The sequence below is a fragment of the Choloepus didactylus genome, chromosome 19 (assembly GCF_015220235.1).
Source record: "Choloepus didactylus isolate mChoDid1 chromosome 19, mChoDid1.pri, whole genome shotgun sequence".
NCBI lineage: Eukaryota > Metazoa > Chordata > Mammalia > Pilosa > Megalonychidae > Choloepus > Choloepus didactylus.
Window position 1 is genome coordinate 51099585 of NC_051325.1, and position 19157 is coordinate 51118741.

Consider the following 19157-nt stretch of genomic DNA (forward strand, 5'->3'; position numbering starts at 1 on the left):
CTTTTGGTGATATTTATCCTTTCTATTGTTTTTTTGTTCTCTATGTCATTTATTTCTGCTTTAATCCTTGTTATTTCTTTTCTTGTACTTGGTTTAGGATTGGTTTGCTGTTCATTTTCTAGCTTCTTCAGTTGATCCATTAGTTCTTTGATTTTGGCTCTTTCTTCCTTTTTAATATATGCGTTTAGTGCTATAAATTTCCCCCTTAGCACTGCTTTTGCTGCATCCCATAGGTTTTGGTATGTTGTGTTCTCATTTTCATTCGTCTCTATATATTTAGCAATTTCTCTTGCTATTTCTTCTTTAACCCACTGATTGTTTAGGAGTGTGTTGTTTAACCTCCAGGTATTTGTGAATTTTCTAAGTCTCTGATGGTTATTGACTTCTAATTGTATTCCATTGTGGTCAGAGAATGTGCTTTGAATAATTTCAATCTTTTTAAATTTATTGAGGCTTGTTTTATGTCCCAGCATATGATCTATTCTGGAGAAAGTTCCGTGAGCACTAGAAAAGTATGTGTATCCTGTTGATTTGGGTGTAATGTCCTGTAGATGTCTGTTAAATCTAATTCATTTATCAGATTGTTTAGGTTTTCAATTTCCTTATTGGTCTTCTGTCTGGTTGATCTATCTATAGGAGAGAGTGATGTGTTGAAGTCTCCCACAATTATTGTGGAAACATCAATTGCTTCCTTTAGTTTTGCCAATGTTTCTCTCATGTATTTTGTGGCACCTTGATTGGGTGCATAGACATTTACGATTGTTATTTCTTCTTGCTGAATTGCCCCTTTTATTAGTATGTAGTGGCCTTCTTTGTCTCTCAAAACATCCCTGCATTTGAAGTCTATTTTATCTGAGATTAATATTGCTACACCTGCTTTCTTTTGGCTGTAGCTTGCATGAAATATTTTTTTCCATCCTTTCACTTTCAGTTTCTTTGTGTCCCTGTGTCTAAGATGAGTCTCTTGTATGCAACATATTGATGGTTCATTTTTTTTGATCCATTCTGCGAATCTATATCTTTTAATTGGGGAGTTTAATCCATTTACATTCAACGTTAAAACCGTGAAGGCATTTCTTGAATCGGCCATCTTATCCTTTGGATTATGTTTGCCATATTTTTCCCTCTCTCTATTAATATCCTTTATTGTACCCATACCGAATCTCTTTAGTACTGAACCTTTCTCCAAGTCTCTCTGTCCTGTCTTTGTTTCTCTGTCTGTAGGGCTCCCTTTAGTATCTCCAGTAGGGCAGGTCTCTTGTTAGCAAATTCTCTCAGCATTTCTTTGTCTGTGAAAAATTTAAGCTCTCCCTCAAATTTGAAGGAGAGCTTTGCTGGATAAAGTATTCTTGGCTGGAAATTCCTCTCACTCAGAATTTTTAAATATATCGTGCCACTGCCTTCTCGCCTCCATGGTGGCTGCTGAGTAGTCACTACTTAGTCTTATGCTGTTTCCTTTGTATGTGGTGAATTGCTTTTCTCTTGCTGCTTTCAGAACTTGCTCCTTCTCTTCTATGTTTGACAGTGTGATCAGTATATGTCTCGGAGTGGGTTTTTTTTGGATTTATTCTATTTGGAGTTCGCTGAGCATTTATGATTTGTGTATTTATGTTGTTTAGAAGATTTGGGAAGTTTTCCCCAACAATTTCTTTGAATACTCTTCCTAGACCTTTACCCTTTTCTTCCCCTTCTGGGACACCAATGAGTCTTATATTTGGACGTTTCATATTATCTATCATATCCCTGAGGTCCATTTCGAGTTTTTCAATTTTTTTCCCCATTCTTTCTTTTATGTTTTCATTTTCCATTCTGTCATCTTCCAGGTCACTGATTCGTTGTTCAACTTCCTCTAGTCTTGTACTATGAGTGTCCAGAATCTTTTTAATTTGGTCAACAGTTTCTTTAATTTCCATAAGATCATCCATTTTTTTATTTAGTCTTGCAATGTCTTCTTTATGCTCTTCTAGGGTCTTCTTGATTTCCTTCATATCCCGTACTAGGGTCTCATTGTTCATCTTTAGTTCTTTGAGTAGCTACTCTAGGTGTGTCTCTTCTGGTCTTTTGATTTGGGTGCTTGGGCTTGGGTTATCCATATCGTCTGGTTTTTTCATATGCTTTATAATTTTCTGTTGTTTTTGGCCTCGTGGCATTTGCTGACCTTGATAGGGTTCTTTTAGGGTTTGTAGACCAGTTGAAGTCCTTATCTCTAATTTATCAGATCTACAGCTTCGTGGAGTACACTTTCTCTAACTAACCAGCAGGTGGCGTCCACGAGCCACCTGTTCTCCACAAGCCAGATCTCCCCTGCTTAGCCTTTTTGGTGAGTGGGGGAGTGAGTCTTGTGGGGCCCAATTGGTGTCCCAAGCTTGCGTGTGTAGTTGGTGTTGCCTGCCCTGTATGTGGGGCGTGTTTCTGGGCAGTCGGGGAGGGGGGGTGGCCCTAACAATCAAATCTCCCTGATGATCCTAGAGTTTTAAAGCTACTGCAATAGTCTAATCCTTCAGTTCAGTCCTGCCACAGTTTGTCTCTGCCACTGACCCACAAGTCTTTGGTATTGGCGTATGGCTCCTGAGACTTGCAAGTGGGCCCCTCTTCCAGGCTGTGCACCCCGGGTCCTCTGTTGAGGGATGACTGTGCTATGTCGCAGGTGAGTGCCGTCCCCCCAGGGCAGTTCTGGGCTGCTGGGCTGTGTTGGGAGGCTCCCAGTCTGCTCAAATGATGGCTGAATGGGGCTCTGTTAATTCACACTGCTCCCCCTTCCCAGCTCTGGGACATTCAGCTGAGGTTGCAGGGAAGGCTAATGTCCACGCCCAGGTTTGTGGTGTGTGCCTGTTATTTGAAGCACTTCCGTCACACTGGGTTGTCTGGGGCAGCTCTGGGCTATGGGGCTGGCGATGGGCAGGAGTGTTTCCTGTCCACCAGGATGGTGGCTGTGAGCGGACACCCCCCTTTTCTTGGGAAGTTGTGTTGTTTAGTGAATTTTCTCAGCCACTGGATTATTGCCTTTTGTCTCAGAGCTCTCTTAGTTCTGCTCTTGACTTGACGTGCCCAAATTTCAATTCTTTGAAGCTTTCTGTATTGAGCTTCTTAGAGTAATTGTTTTAGAAAAAGCAAAAAGGATTTAAAAAAACCAAAAAAACAAAAACAAAAAAAAAAAACGGCCCTCCTCAGAGATCTAATGGGTTATTGAAATGCTAATAGACAAAGCAACCAGGGCCATTAAGGAAAAGTGCCCAGGGCAGAGAGATCAGCCTTGCTTCGGGATTTGCATATGCGCCTCAAGGCCTGATCTCCGCCCTTCCCCTTTCTGTGTTCACCAGAACTCCAAAAATCCTCTGCTTTTATTTTGGAGTTTTTCGTGTTGTTTTTTTTCTATGCCTGTCTCCTCTCTGCTGGGCTGGCTGCTCTCAGAGTCTCTGGTGTCTGGCCTCAGTCTATCTATGGTTGGAGTTTGAATCAGTAGAATGAGTTTCCGGTAAGAGCAGCCACTGCAATTCTCCCTTCTCCTTCCTGGAGCTGACAGCCCCTCCTCCCCCGGGACTGAGCCTGGCAGGGAGGGGCGCGGGTCCCCTGGCCGCAAAAACTTACAGATTTCGCTGATCTCAGCAGTTCCACGTTTTCATGAGTGTTGTATGAAGTATGCCCAAAGACAGTTTGCTCTGTGGTGTCCAGTCCACGCAGTTCCTGGCTTTTTACCTACTTTCCTGGAGGAGTAACTAAAACATACAGCTCACCAGTCTGCCATCTTGTCCCGCCTCCCTCTAGATTTAATTTTTCGAGTTATAATAAATTAAATTCTTTTTTATTTGCTTGGTTTTCTATGTACTTACTGCTAATTCTTCCCAGATACTCTAACAGAATTACACAATTCCTCTTGTACTTCACATGCTTAGACATGTTAGATAATCCATTAATTCCTTCCCTTCCTCCTGCAGTTCTTTATCCCTCTCTTTTACTCTGATTTTTTTTTTTTAAACGCTGCAAAGATTTTAATGATTACTATTGCGCATACATTTTGGAAATTTTTTACTTCAACTGCAACAAGTTAAATAAATGTTTATATTATACAAAGAAAATACAACCAAAAGTAAAACTTGCTGTAAGTATGTCTTGCACCTAGAGTAGTGTTTTGTTTGTTTTTCTTAATATATCTTTATTTTTGAGCTGCACAAACACACTTAAGAATTTGATCTTTATAGTATGGCATTTAGGAAATAAAAATATACTCCCATCCCGAAGAAATAAAAAGGTTGTGCATGATTATATGCCAAATAAAAGAGAATGCTAGAATACTCTAATAGTGCAGTCATCATTTAAAAGGAAAAGAAATAGCTTGAGATGCTCATTAACTCTATATGTTTTAAGGAAGCAGGATTTTTGACCAAGTAGCTTAAAAGCCAGCAAAATGGGGATCAGTGATGGCAACTGTAGTATATGGAATATGAAATGACAAACTTTACAGAAATACACTATTAGAAATTTACCAGTGAACACTGAAGATCTGAGAAGCTGCTCTTTGGAACAGTCAAGTTGGACTACCTTATTCCAGTCACACAAGTCCTTGTAGCAACACATACCCTATATATGTGTTGCATGCTATATACTTTACTCTGATCTTGGGAGCCAGAATCCCTAATTGTTTTTTTCTTTGTTTACGTCTTTATTTTGCTGAAACACGATTTCTGTTATCTTTGCAGTCCCTTCTGAATGAGATATATTTTTTGTATGTCTGAAAACATCTTTATGTTCCTCCATATGTTAATTTCTAGTTCGGAAATAAGTTCTCTTAGAAATTTGAAGGAATATGTTCCCTACTTTGTCATTGAGTCTTGTTCTATTCTGATTCCTGTTCTTTTGCATGTGGCCATTTATTCTTTTTGTAGTACTTTAGGAACTTTCCCCCCCCTGAAATTTCATGATGCAGTATTTTGGTTATGGGTCTTTTTTTTTCATTCATTCTGTTGTATGGTAGATGAACCAATATAGTCTGGGGGAATTTTCTTATATCATTTCTTTAATAATAATTTTATCTCTTCTGTTTTCTCTGTTTCGTTCTGGGATTTCTTTTGCTATTTTGGTTTTTTGTTGATTCTGCTTTTTAAAAAATCTTTTCCTATTTTTATTGCGTTTGAATTGTTTATATTTTGAGTTACTTTCATGTTGGAGGCTTTCATGATATATTTGGTGATCCTTGATTATCTTTTTATATTTAAGAATGTTTAAAGCTGATATGAAGCTCTGGAACAGTGAGCAGATCAGTCTTCTTCACTGAGAGTGATTAGGCAGGAACCTGACCTTTTCATTTCAGGAGTACCAAATTTCAACTTTACATTACATCCTCCCCGGTTGTATACTTTTTCTAAATAAGAGGTCTCCATTTTTTGCATTTTGGAATCCCGGCTGAGGAGGCAAGTTGGTGATCCCACAGTGTAGGATATAAAATTCTTAAAATATAAAATTTTATTAGAAAATATAAAAGAGAACATTTCCTGTTTTTAGCCTCTGCTTCATTCCTGCCCTCTGCTGTGCCTGTCATTCCTGAATCCAGGCCCTTTGCAGTGTGGGGTGTGTGTGCACGTGGTTAGGTAAGAAGGGGCAGCCAGTTGATGCTGTGAAGTTGGGGAGTGGGCTAGGAATGGGAGGAAGTTGACACCTGTTCTGTATTCAGACTCCTAACCAATCCCCCTGTGTTCCACATTTTGCTTGGTCCTCTCTCATCCCCCAGCTAAGTTGGTTTTTTGGGATAAATGTGCTCAGTTCTCATGTGCCTTTTCTTCTCTAGGTGGCTACACCCAAGTTTCTCTGCTCTGTTGAGCTGATTACCACTCCTCCATTCACTTTCTGTCTTCCAGATGCCTTTTGAAAGGTTTGCTCTAATAGCCTTTCTTATTCTTTGTTTTGTTGATAAATACTACCTTTTTTATTCTTTTACATCATTTTAGTAGGGGGTTTGCAAGAGAAAGGAGGTAAACATGTATGATCAATCTGCTGTGCTTAATTTGAAGTCTGATTTACTTTGTAAAAAGATACCTCAGATTGGAGAAGAAATTTGTGGGATGAGATAAAGTCAGAGCACAGAAGCAAGTTAGTTTAAGAGTCCAAGAGGTATCTTGGAACAGGATTATGGCAATGGAATGGAAAAATGATGTATATGATATGTCAGTGAGGAGCAACTGACAGGACTTGGTAGAGTGTGTGTGCGTGCATGTGCTTGCTTGGAAAGGGAGAATGTGAAGAATCAGGATTGCTGGCTTAGCTCTGGGCTGAATGGTGGTGTCAGGTATGGCGATGCAGGGAAGGAGAGAGGAGAACCAGGCTGGTGGGGTGGGGTGGGGTGGGGTGGGGTAAGGTGGGGCGGGGTGGGCAGGGGGGCTCTTGGGAATCACAACTTCTGTTTTCCACCTGTTAAGTTTAAGATATCTGAGACATCTAATTGCATAAGCAAAATTAGAGTTCAAAGAAGTATCAGCTGGAGATAAAATTTGACAGTTTTCACCAAACAGTGTATGAGTAGAGAGCACCTAAGTAGAAAGTGCAACAAAAGGAAAGGTGAGGTTTAGGAATGACTCCTGATGAACTCTTAACATTAATCCAAGCATAGGTCAGAGATGTGAGAGAAAACAAGATGTGGAAGAGAAACAAGAGTCTGGTGTATGGAGAACTGTAGAGTAAGTACCGTAGAGTAAGAATTGTTAAGAGTGTTGACTGCCCGATTGTCATTCCATTCCCAGGGACAGGAAGATCAAGATGAATGCGGTGTCTGGCAGGCTATTTATCTTAGCATTGCAGGGTCTTCTGCCTTCTGTACATTATTTATTTTTACTTCTTTTTCCTTCACCTGCTGGTCATTAGTTTGTACACGTCCTTGGCATGTAGAGAAGTGATGCCTGTCACATAATAGGCACTTAATAAATATTTGTTCAATTAATGGATCTCCCCCTCCCCGCTCCACAAATGTTTCACTAGTGGTGGATGGTGACCTTTAGATTTTGATACAGTAAATACACTTTAGGGGATGGGAGCTTTTGTTGATTTTCCTGTCTCTACCACCTTTAAAAACATTCTTATACAAATTACATGAGACTTCTATTGATAACAATGATTTTAATTGATTTTGGATTTTATATTTGGCTTGGGAAGTTTATGTTGGTTCAGGAACAGAGAGTATTTTTCCAGGTACATAATACATTTTAGATATTTGACTCAGAAAATATTTGAGTGTCTGTATGTGTGATTCCCGATGCTAGGTACTAGAATACAGCTGTGGAAAGATAGGGTTATGTTCCATGTTCTCATGCAGTAAACTTGATTTTGCTTTTGGAGTTCTGCAACATCATTGTTCACCTAAAGAGACTTTATTTTCACCTTCTTTAGAACATTTGATTTTTCTTGCTTTCCCAGATGTACTTCACTGTTCTTCTATGTGTTTGATGTTTAAGGGACAAGCTTTGGAGCCCAAACAGGAAGCTTTCCAAGGCCAGGAAGCAGCAGTGATAATGGATCAGAAGGCAGCATTATATGGGCAGACGTACCCAGCACAGGGACCTTCAATGCAAGGAGGCTTTAATCTTCAGGGACAGTCACCATCTTTTAACTCCATGATGAATCACATGAATCAGCAAGGCAATTTTCCTCTCCAAGGAATGCACCCCAGGGCCAACATCATGAGACCCCGGACAAACACCCCCAAACAACTTAGAATGCAGCTTCAGCAGAGGCTACAGGGTCAGCAGGTAATCAGTCACGTGCTCTGCTTCGGCCTCTAGTGGTTTTTCTTTTGGCCTCCCCTTCTTCAGTTTGTTTTCCGTCTGTACTCCTCAGAGCTCTTGTGGAGACTTGGAGGGTTCAGGCAGGCCCAGCACCAGTTCTTCTTAATCTCTCCTCAACTAAAGTAATTCCTTTTGTTTTCACTTCTCTGTAAAATTTTATTTATACAGATGGCTTCTTGTTAAAGGACAGTCATTATACTGAGTACATTTCTGTAAGAATATTCCATTATACACACTAAAAAGTAAAAATTTCAGAGAGGATTGTTCCTGGGGGGAAAGAGAAAAGCATTTTTTGATAACTTTGTGGTCTTAAAAGGTAGGTAATTTCTATTTTTTTCCATGTCCTTAATATTGATAGTCAAATATTTAAACCTTGATATCAGCATTTTTTATGGAATCTCTGCTTTCTAGATGTTTTATAAAACTTGGCCTCTCTTTTAATTCCAAGATACAACTTCTATGTTTTTAATTGTTTCTTTAATCTCCAACAAATCTTTTAAAATGTAATTATTTATATTGTTTGTATTTTGAGTGTGCTGAGTTATTAAATATAATCAGACAAGGGCAGGTGTTTAGAATTGTATGAGCCCGAGACTTTTCCAGCACACGAATATTCCTAAAAGTCAGGTTGGGCATGCAGGACAACCGTGTTAATGCATTCATAGTATCATTTTACTCTTTACCATTTCTTTCCACTAAAGGTTACTGAGGAAAATGGATTAGAAGAGGTAGTTTATTCAGTGTTACTCTGATCAAGTTAAGGCAGTTTTCCCAAGTGCCTGAATATTCTGAGGGAAAATCTGACTTTATAAATCCTTTGAGTTCCTCTCTATATAGGCTGCAAAATTGCATAGTTACTTTTCCTCCTAGTGCCAAACAGTAAAACTTCATATGCTCGCCAAGGGCTTTTTAGCTTTAACCTTTTTGAAGTGTAAAAGTGTACCAGTTAAATTTAGATGTTTATAGCTGGTGACTTAACCAGGTCAGTGGGTTTGGAGATACCATCATGACTTCATTGGGTGGTGCTGAGGATTGGGGAAGCTATTTTGGGCACACTGGTGTGCTCTGCTTGCATTGTAACCAGCCGGTTTCTCTTCAGTTTTTGAATCAGAGCCGCCAGGCGCTTGAAATGAAAGTGGAAAGCCCCCCTACTGGTGCTGCTGCGGTGATGAGGCCCACGATGCAGCCCCAGGTGAACCCACAGGTGAGGATAACCAGCCTTCCTGGTTCACTGGCACCCCCAGTACCCAGCACAGGGCCTGGCCCGTGCTTGGCTCCTAGCAAATGTTTATTCAGTAAATAAAGTCATCTTGAGTGTTTTGTGTAAGAAATAGTTCCACAGTCCTGTCACACTTTCTCTCTTCAGTACTTCTCTCTTCCTGATGATGAAGAGGAAACAGAGGAGGGGGAGTTGCCTTCATTATAGCCACTATTAGTAGTTTTCTAATTAATTGCCTTTGTGTTCATTTACTATGTTATGAGAAAAGCTCTTATGACTTTATAAGAATGTGAAAATAATAAACCCATAAACTTTTCTGTTTTCATGGATTATGAAATATTCACTGGATAAAATTTTGAAATTATATGAAGTATAAAGAAGAAAATAAATAATACATAATCCTACCCTCAGTGACAATCTTTGAAGTGACCTGTTTCCCATAGTGGGAGGGATGATATTAAAGTTCTCTACCTCCAGGTGGAGGTAGAGACTGTGGCAAGGTATTTTTTTAAAGTGTACAAGGCAGATGAGTACAAGGAAGTCCTGCACTGTTGCTAGAAATATTGTTCATAATAATTGTTGACCAAACCACGGAGAAGTGCCTAATTTTTACTGTCTTATGCTTACTTGGAAGGGCTGATATCAATATTTTCTTGATAATCAGACATCCTGTATAAACTGAGCTATGATGCCCTCTAAAAAGATGATTAAAGTTTGCTTCTCAGAGATGACCTCTCCCAGCTAGTACAGCCAAAACCATCTTCTTTGTTCTATTGCTTTAATCATGCCACTTCTGTAACTGCCAAACAGCTTCTCATTGCCCTTCACCTCTCTTTTCAGAAGATCGAAAGAGACTGTAAGACCTTCTGGGGTGGTTTCCTGCTTGTCTGAGTCTAACCCAATCCTTTTTATGTTTCCATTCTTGTTGAGGCCCCCTTTCCCCACTCTCAATACTACCCTTTTTCTTGTAGTTTTATTTCTTAGCTCCTGAATACTTTGTCCTCAGATTCTACCTCTAAATATTCTCACACTTTGAGGAGGGTTTTCTGAATATTTTAGAGCTTGACAGCTTGTCTGCTTTTATTCAGTTTGTCTCCTAGCCTTGAATAATTTCCAGGTCCCTCTTCTTCAACCACCCTTCCCCAAATTGCCAGAAGGCCTTTACCAAAAGAGGATTGTGTGTTTTCCTCCTTCCCTTATTTACAAGGAAAGGCACTGTGTGTTTTTTCTCTGTGTGGTATCTAATGTATTGTGGGTTACCATGTGAATGAACTTGGCTGGCTCTTGCTCTGTGTGTGTAATTGTTTTCTTTCTGGGTATTAGCAGGGCTTTCTTAATGCCCAGATGGTTGCCCAGAGTAGCAGAGAGCTGCTGAGTCATCACTTCCGGCAGCAGAGGGTGGCGATGATGATGCAGCAGCAGCAGCAGCAGCAGCAGCAGCCGCCGCCGCCGCAGACCCAGGCCTTCAGCCCACCCCCTAATGTGACTGCTTCTCCCAGCATGGATGGGGTTTTGGCCGGACCTGCAATGCCACAGGCTCCACCTCAGCAATTTCCATACCCACCAAATTATGGTAATTTGACAGTGAAAATATGCCTTCCCCAAAGTAACATTATTAAGGATGTAAGTTCACTGCATCTGTTGTACCTTAACAACAAACAAACAAAAATGCAATTAACTCCCTCTTGCTATTCCACAACGTAAGTGAAGTTAATTGCAAATAATGGAGGAAAAAATTGTCTACTGTATTGCAGGTAATTGAGGTGGATATGGTCTATCACAGTTGAATTTTTACAGACCTTTTTTTTTCCAGCAATTCCCTCCCCAACCCATGGAAGAAGCTCCCCCTCCCTTTCTTTCTTTACTTTCTTATGTCCCCCAGTATAGTAGAACTCTAAAATCTCTGATAACTTTGTCAAGTCAGAAGAATGAAGTATGGGATTTTATGTCATTTTTCTCAGTGACTTGGAATTGTTATCAATTACAATAATACATCTACCTCTTCAATTCTGCCTTTGAGAGGTTCTGGGAACATGGTGGGTGGGGGGTTTATTGGGGAGATATTTAGGATGTAACCTTGCCAGAGGAGGCAGTAGCTCCTCTGCCTCTAAAGGGTGGTGTGATGTAGAGTCCCTTTGGAAGGGAAAGCCCTGTGAGGTGGCTACTCTTAAAGTGATCTGTACAGCGTGCCTTTCTGTAGTAAACCCGTTACCTAGTTGGCATCTTGGGGGAAACAGTACTTGGGAGGCAGCATCATGTAGCATTTTATGTCTTATATTTACCACTTTCCCGTCACTTTTTTTTTTTTTTTTTTTTTTAATTAGAGAAGCAGGTTTGCAGAAAAACCATGTAGAAGATAAATTGATGTTAGTCCAGAAATGCTAAGATAAGTCCAAAATATATGAGAGAATGACTGATCCATATAATAAGCTTTAGGTTGAGTGTTGGGGAAAATATGTTTCAGGTTTTCACCCATGTTCTAACATCAGAAACAGATCTACATCCTTATCTTCAAAGTTTCTACAGAGAAATGTGTATATTGTTTTACATTCCTAGGCTGTGCAAAGCATATACCATGAAATTGGTTGGGATAAACAACAAGATTTTATTTGCTCATGGTTTTGAGGCTGAGAAAATGTCCAAATCAAGGTATCACCAAGGCAATGTTTTCTTCCTGAAGATAGGCTGCCAGCAAGCCTTGGCCCTTCTGGCACGTGGCAAGGCACATGAGTTCTCAATACCCCCTTATTAAAACCTTGCATTAGTGTGGTACATTTGTTACAATTAATGAAAGAATATTATTTAATTGTACTATCAACTGTAGTTCATGGTTTACATTACAAAGAAAAAAGAAAAACTATGGCAGAAAGCTGATATTCTGAGGAGGTAGCATTTGAGCAGTGTTGTAAATGTGTTGTAATTTCTTTTTATCCCCCCCCCCCCTTTTTTTTTTTAAAGGAATGGGACAACAACCAGATCCAGCCTTTGGTCGAGTGCCTAGTCCTCCCAATGCACTGATGTCATCAAGAATGGGTCCCTCCCAGAGTCCCATGATACAGCATCCCCAGACTGCACCAGTGTATCAGTCCCCAGAAATGAAGGGCTGGCCATCAGGAAACCTGGCCAGGAACAGGTGAAGAGCAGTGACTTCAAAAGTCATTCACACCCTTGTGCCAAAAGTTTGCCAGGTTTCTCTCTTTGTATTTTTCAGTCAAGTCTCTTTGGATGGAGAGGTCTAAAGGCCTGAGTTCATAATAGAGAATGTGTTACTTGGCTTGTCCATTTTGAGCATCTTTCATACCATGCATACGCCCATCAGGGTTGTGAATATAGACAGCTGTGAAATAAGGAACTAGGCTGTCTGGGAGTTTTCTCTAGTGCTCCCTGCTTGACTAAAGCTGCATGTCACAAAATCAAGATAGTCTCTGTGTGCATTCCCCATGTTGCTAAAGTCTCCAGATGTAATTTCCCTCTTTCTTTACAGCTCCTTTTCCCAGCAGCAGTTTGCCCACCAGGGGAACCCTGCAGCTTACAACATGGTGCACATGAATGGCAGCAGTGGCCACATGGGGCAGATGAGTATGAGCTCCATGCCCATGGCTGGCATGCCCATGGGTCCCGACCAGGTATGGGCTCCATTCCTTACCTTTACAAAGGTTTTCCCTGTTTTCTGGAGAGAACCAAATCGTCATCTAAAGGTCCTAGATAGATGTTTAACCTGGATGTATAACTTAAAATTATAGTCACTTAAAACACTTTTGATTTGAGGGGACTGGATCATATACTTTTCATAACATGGGATCTAAGGAATCTGAATCAGTCCAAGCCACACAGCCATGAGTGTAGATATGGGTTTTTTTTCTGTTGTGCTAAGCACGTGGTATACTCATGTTTCTTGTGGTTGCCAACAGAAGTACTGCTGACCTTTCCACACCAGGGACTCCAAGGAAATCACTGTACAAATGACATTGCACTAGGATTTTGGGAGGTAAAGAATCATTGTCCAGGCCTCCACCTCTGAAGAAAGGACGAGCTTTGCATCTGAGGTCATTTGAGCAGGACTGGATTGTAAGCTGAAGCGCAATATCTACCTGTATTTTTTTTTTCTTCTTCTTTGTATCATGGTGTTCAAACAAGACAAATACTTTTGGTGTTCTGCCTTTTAGGGATGTGATTCTGGAGATATGGAGTGTTACTTATCATGAGACTCTTCTGTGTTACTTCTTTTTGCCTTGTTATCCAAAGTCTCTCTAATGTAGTTAGGCCAGAGAACATTGGAGTTATCAGATCTAATTAGAACTTCCAGTTTTTCTCATTGCAGTGTTGGACAAAGAGCAGTCTTAGCCTTCAAATGTTTCTGTCACCACCAGGTAGTCCTAGGTTGAACTTTTTTCCAAGAGGAATTGGTGTTTCTGAGTTCTTATTCTTTAATTATAGAGTTAAGTTGCTGAGTCCCTACTCTTTGTTGTCCCAGGCTTTCTCCCAACTAGGACTCACTTGCCTCTAATGTCCTGTAATACTTCACCTCCAAGAATGGTCACTGATGTCAGGTGGCTTTGTGGAAGGGAAAATGAGATGACAGTATTGAATTGCAGCAGTAGCTAATCTTTCACATGCTAGTGTGCAGCTGAGTGCACTTTATTTAAAAGGTAATGGATAAATGCAATATTCTTGAGGTCTTAAGGAATGGTGAACCACATTCCTGGTTTTTGTCTAAACTAATCTTTTGGACAAGAACTAATTTTTAAAAAAAGTAATGGTGTCACCCTTTGCCTATATGGTAGAGCAATAATGCTTTTTGAAAATAAACTTCAAAAAATCCAAGGCCAGGTACTGCATTCTGAATCAGAATTTTGCAGTGTTTCTGTGAATAGAATTTTTTTTTTGTAAATATGACCTTTAAGATACTGTATTATGTAAAATATGTACATACCTTTTTTGTAGGTCAGAACAACTCATTTTTGCAGAGTTTGTGAAGGTAAATATTTAACAATGTTGACTTTGGTAAGCTCAGTGTGGTAAGGTTACAAACAGAAGAGACATGTCCTGAATTTAGCGGTCCGGGAAGGGGACAGTGGTCCACAGCTTTCCCCTTCCCCTTAGTTTTACATGTCTTGTTTTCCTCAATCTCTTAATCTACCCCCCATCCCCCACCTTTTATTAAAAAGATACTGTTTGTTAGGATGTAGGCAGTTTAAAATTTTTTTTTTTCATTTCTTTGCCAGAACAAAGCACTTTGTTAATTTTGGGGGGAAAGGATAGAAACTGGGGAGGTAAACTTCCTAAAAAAAAAAAGAAATCAGGAATTTTTAAAAAATCAAGCAATTTGATTTAAAAAAATGTTTTGGCATTTTAGTGGTCTCTAAAAAACGACAGCAATTCATTTGTTCTTTTCATTTTTAAATTATGTTGCCTTTTCATCTATTTTAGGAGTGCTTTTAAAATTTTTGTTGCTGAATCCCACATTGAGATCTCAAGAATAGAATCCTTGGATGTGGTTTCTTACATCTGCTCAGCTGTTTTGTCCTTCTGCTAGTTTGATATTTTCACCAAGTCCCTGTGAATTAGAGTAGTGTCATGATTATTTCCTAAGGAGCTCAGTACCCAAAACAAGCCAGTTTTGCTGTGATTCAGAGCCACAGTCTGAGCACCTTGTACTCCCAGTCTCTCCCCACACCTGCCACTTTCTGTTATTGCCACTCCTTGGCACATTTTCAAGTCAGGTGGTAGTAGTAGGGATTACTTATTAGGTTCAAACAGTTGAATGAGAGTAACATTGGGTTTTTGGAATATCTATAGATTTGAAAAGTCTCTGCTAGCCTTGGTGTCACTTTCTGGCAAAGAATTGAGAGCCTGTTAGTGGGTTTTGTTTTTGTTTTTGTTTTTAGTTTTTTTTTAAATTTCAAACATGTCTAGCCAATATTTCTAGAAGTCTCTGAAGGTAAGATCATGTCATTTCTTTGATTTGCTTATGAATAAGTGAAACCCAGTATTTCTAGAATCACCACTAGAGTGGGTTTTTTCCCCAAGTATATAGATAATTATGAGTTTGACCTTCCTACCTTCCATCTGAAAGGTTAAAAATAAATTTAAGATTGTAAATCCATAAACTTCCATCATAGTGTATTCTGCCTTTCTTTGGAGACAGAGGCATAGCTGAATCTCTTTTTAGGCACGGTTGTGTCAGGTGTACGTGAACCTTCCTTGCTTAAGTCATGTGTGTGTGTGGGGAGAAGTAGAATGGTGCTCTTACCTTTCTTGACTTTTAAAAATTATTAAAAACAAAACAAGATGAAAAAAGTTTTGTGATTCTTTTCCTCAGCGTGGAGTTAGGACTAACTGGAAGGCAGCATCCCCTTTTTATATGAGAAAAAAGTTGTTTATAAGTTTTTATATTTTCTACTTGTTCATTTTATTGGGGCAGACTTAAGATTTTGATTTTAATAGGTGCAGTCCTTGAGGTAATTTGTTTTTACCTTTATTGTCCTTTTATCTTTTTTGAATAATTCTCTTTTTATACCTGTTGCCTACCTTCCCTCTTACCCAGCCCCAGCCCCTTTTCTAAACCTTGATATCTATTGGGTGAACAGTGTAAGTATTCTTTCTTTTCATCTGCTTTTAGAATGTGGGATATTTCCAGTATCTACTTTTTGCTGAATCCAAAGATATATAAATATAAATATATATTTTATAAAGATCAAAATGATATAAAGGAGATACATGTGTCTTCAAAAAACAAATAGCAATTGCATTGTTAATGTTCCTATTATGACACCACTTTTCTAAATCGTGGATCTGGATTGAAAGGTGTAAATATCAGTAAACTGTACTATTTAGTTTATCAGTATTTAATATCTAAGGTGAATTGGGGTATAGACGGTGGGGCTTTACAGGAGATACTTGGTTTGGTATCCTAGAATTTCTTCAGTCCAGAAGTAGGTGCAGCTGGAAAGTGAACAGAGTGGGTTGCTAGTTACCTGTATGCCTGACCAGTTCCTTTTCCATTTGCAGGAGCCATGAGTTTTGTTCATAAGTGGAAAATTTGTAGAAGGGAAACCTTTAGGATTGATGTAATTTCCCCTCTGCTGCAAGGGAACAAGAGCTGTTTTCCTAGGCAAGCTAATAATAAGCAGGGCATTTTTTTCCTTTTTTTTTCTCGCCAATATGTGGGATTTTGAAGAAGATAGAAATGTCATTCTGAGAGCAATATTTAAATTCTCAGGAGTTGACTTTTAGTATTGAGAATGAATTCAATTTCAGTCAAGTTTACATTAAATGTTGCTTAAAAAATCTAAATCATTCTTTATATTGCAAAGAATCGAAACCACATGGGATAATTTATGAGCTTGTTGGGTGGTAAGCTATGACTGCTTTGCTTATCATTTTGGATGTCATGTAAATAAAGGTTTCTATTTAAAATTGGAGCCTCCAAGAGCTTGCTTTTTTCCACCCCTCCTTTTCTTTTCTAAATTTAAAATCCCTGTTGGATTAAGGGTAAAAGACAAGGCTTAAAGAAGCCTATTTGAAATAATGGTAGCAGTTCCTATGAGATTAAAAGACTTATTTTTACTGGGGATCCTTGGCTTATTGAAAAGCATAGGACTGTTTTTATAAAATGTGAGTGCTTAGGGGTTAGCTCCATCATCTGTTACATGAGAAGTAGGTTGGCCGGGTGATGGCTGAGGCTCCTCCCACTTCTCCCATTGTAGAAGTCTGACCCCCCAAGACTATCTGGTACATAAAAAAGGGATGAGATAAGGTGAATTCTTTTGCAGTTGATTATTATTTTTAAAAAGTGAAGTCCTAAACCCGGTGAAATATGGAACTTACTTGTCAGGTCCCTGAAATATGTTAAATTTTAGTCATCAATTTACAACCATCAAGTCTCCCTTTAAAAAGTCCTCTAAAACCAAGGCATCTCCTGTCAAAAAGATGTTGACCGGTAGTATCTTGAAGATTTTTTTTTCTTTTACCAAACACACCAAAAAACTCCAAGATTGGCTTTTTACAAAATGTCAAAGCAAACTTCATACCAACTGCTGATCTTTGGGTGGGGGTTTTGAACATTGTATCACAATACTTATACTACAGAATTTCTTTACAAATACAATTTCATTAAAACTTGCGATATACATCAACGTCATTTCTTTTCAGTATTTTAAAAATACATCAATTCTGGGACAGATGACAAAGGAATACTGAGGAAAATGGTATCTGGGCAGGAACAGAAATGTCCACAGCTGCAAGGGGTTTTCTTTTTACACTGGCCACAGAGCATTTATTGACACCACCACTCTTGAAAGATGGGTTTTCTTAGTCACATTCCCCTACAAGTTCCCACTCTGGTTACATGTAAATGGTCACATATATACAGTGATGTCATTTTCTTCAGAGGCAACCAGGGTTATAGTGCTAGGTAAATGGTCACTTTTTTGTGTTATTGATGCGTTGTCAGGATCTCTGTGCTGTTTTTAGCATCTGTAAGTTGCTTCTGTCCTGCTTCTAAGTTCTTTCTTTGTGACGAGGCAGAAGAATAGAGTTTAAACAGGATTGTTTTTCCCCTATGATGTAAAAAATTTCCAGTGATGTTCACCCTTGGGGGGAAATTTTCAAGAAACTATTTCTCTCTGTTCTCTTTTCCTTGTGAGCCTCTCAGGGAGGTTTAGTGGTGACTTTTTGATATGAAAATACATTTTGTGCAGCTGGTGAGGTATAATCCAAAGCAAAAGCAGGTGCAAACATGGGCTTCCTGAAGTATCTATTCCTGATGGTTATCCTCCAGAATTTGCCATGTTGACTGAATGCAAGTTCTGTCTCAGGCCTCCTGGCTGACGGCACAGATCTGCTTGAAATCTTCAATACGTGGTTTTTCAGTATCTATACTATACGATGAACCTCACTTTCTAGTCAGATGATGCCTTTCTGTTTTTGAAGGTCCATCTTTGGTGGTGCTTAACCTTCCCAGCCTTCCCATAGTTGACCCCTGTAGAACAAAGCAAACTCATCTTATTATTTGGTTATCTTGTTGCATAAGGATTTCTTAATCAGTCCTATAGCCGAATGAGCTTTGCTTCAAGGATGTGGCTGCTATTTCTAGGTCATTCATAAAGGACTTGCTACCACCTAATCTTTTAAATTTTCAGATGCTGATCTTTGCTCAGTGGCTGGCAAAGATGGCATCCAAGCACCTGGATGGAATAGTGGCCAAGGAGAACGTGAGATGTAAAGCGTCTGTGCTGTAATCTTGGGAGCACCAAAGAAATGTTTAGCTGGCCCATTTTTATTGTCCTCTTAAAGCCACATAGGTTTATATGCATATAGATAAATTGGTAGACCAGAGGTTGTAAATGTCAGCTCGCCAAGGGCTTTTTGCCCACGGTATCTTAATGTCAAATTAGTTGCAGATATTTAAGTTTTCACACATCTGTATTTCTGGATTTTTTTTTTTTTTTTTTTTAAATGAAATAGAAAATCTGGCAAACTGCATCCCATTCCTGCACGGCACAGATTAGCTGCTTCCTTTAGACTAGGTATGAACTTTCCAAGTTGCCACAGTCTCCGCTCAATCTCCTGCCAGCTTCTGTTGGCTTTGGGATAAAACTTCTATAGTGTGGACTTTATTTGAAACCATTTAATGAGGCCACCCTGCTACCGACATTATAGACTGGTTTGCACTTTTACTTGCAGCCACAGCCTTCAAGGTGTCTGGCAATTATAATATTCAAATACTTCTCAAACTCGGCACAGGCTGAGTTTACAGAGCACATATTATATAAAGAACAACAGTGTATTAGACAAGGTATTAATCTAAAACATGAAATGTATGAAGTACAGGAAGTGCTCACATTTCTGTGCCCCCTGTCATTAGGGGAACACATGGGGGTAATGAATGAGAAATGGCATGCATATGGACCAGCCCTGGCAAAACAAATGAAATGAGAACCAGGTCTCGGTTTGTAAACTGGTTCCTCAACTCACAGTGATTTGGAAGAAGGTCTCTTCATTTCTGGCCACTTTCGACGTTGAAACTGCCTAAGTTTTCAAGTGTCAAAAGGAGAAGGAGTGTTAACCATCACCAAGAAAGAAGACGACACCCCCCCAGAAGTATACAAAGGTCTCCTTAGGTGACACCTGTCACTGATGGATGGTCTAGGCCCCTGACAGACCAG

At 39.4% G+C, this 19157-nt stretch overlaps 2 protein-coding genes across 6 annotated transcripts in view; one reads left to right on the plus strand and one right to left on the minus strand.

The window, feature by feature from the left end:
• Positions 1 to 16417, plus strand: part of NCOA3 (nuclear receptor coactivator 3) — a 166669-nt gene extending 150252 nt beyond the window's left edge. For 2 of the 3 annotated variants that reach the window (XM_037811925.1, XM_037811926.1), the window contains exons 18-23: positions 7440 to 7733; positions 8869 to 8973; positions 10312 to 10561; positions 11947 to 12121; positions 12473 to 12614; positions 12900 to 16417. In XM_037811925.1, the coding sequence (XP_037667853.1) occupies positions 7440 to 7733; positions 8869 to 8973; positions 10312 to 10561; positions 11947 to 12121; positions 12473 to 12614; positions 12900 to 12911 (978 nt within the window). In that variant the 3' untranslated portion in view covers positions 12912 to 16417. The remainder of the gene's footprint in view (positions 1 to 7439; positions 7734 to 8868; positions 8974 to 10311; positions 10562 to 11946; positions 12122 to 12472; positions 12615 to 12899) is intronic. The other variant, XM_037811927.1, reaches the window with a different exon arrangement.
• SULF2 (sulfatase 2) overlaps positions 15809 to 19157 on the minus strand; it is a 116753-nt gene continuing 113404 nt past the window's right edge. For all 3 annotated transcript variants that reach the window (XM_037811929.1, XM_037811930.1, XM_037811928.1), the window contains exons 20-21: positions 18967 to 19020; positions 15809 to 17971 (exon numbers count right to left, since the gene is read on the minus strand). In XM_037811929.1, the coding sequence (XP_037667857.1) occupies positions 17941 to 17971; positions 18967 to 19020 (85 nt within the window). In that variant the 3' untranslated portion in view covers positions 15809 to 17940. The remainder of the gene's footprint in view (positions 17972 to 18966; positions 19021 to 19157) is intronic.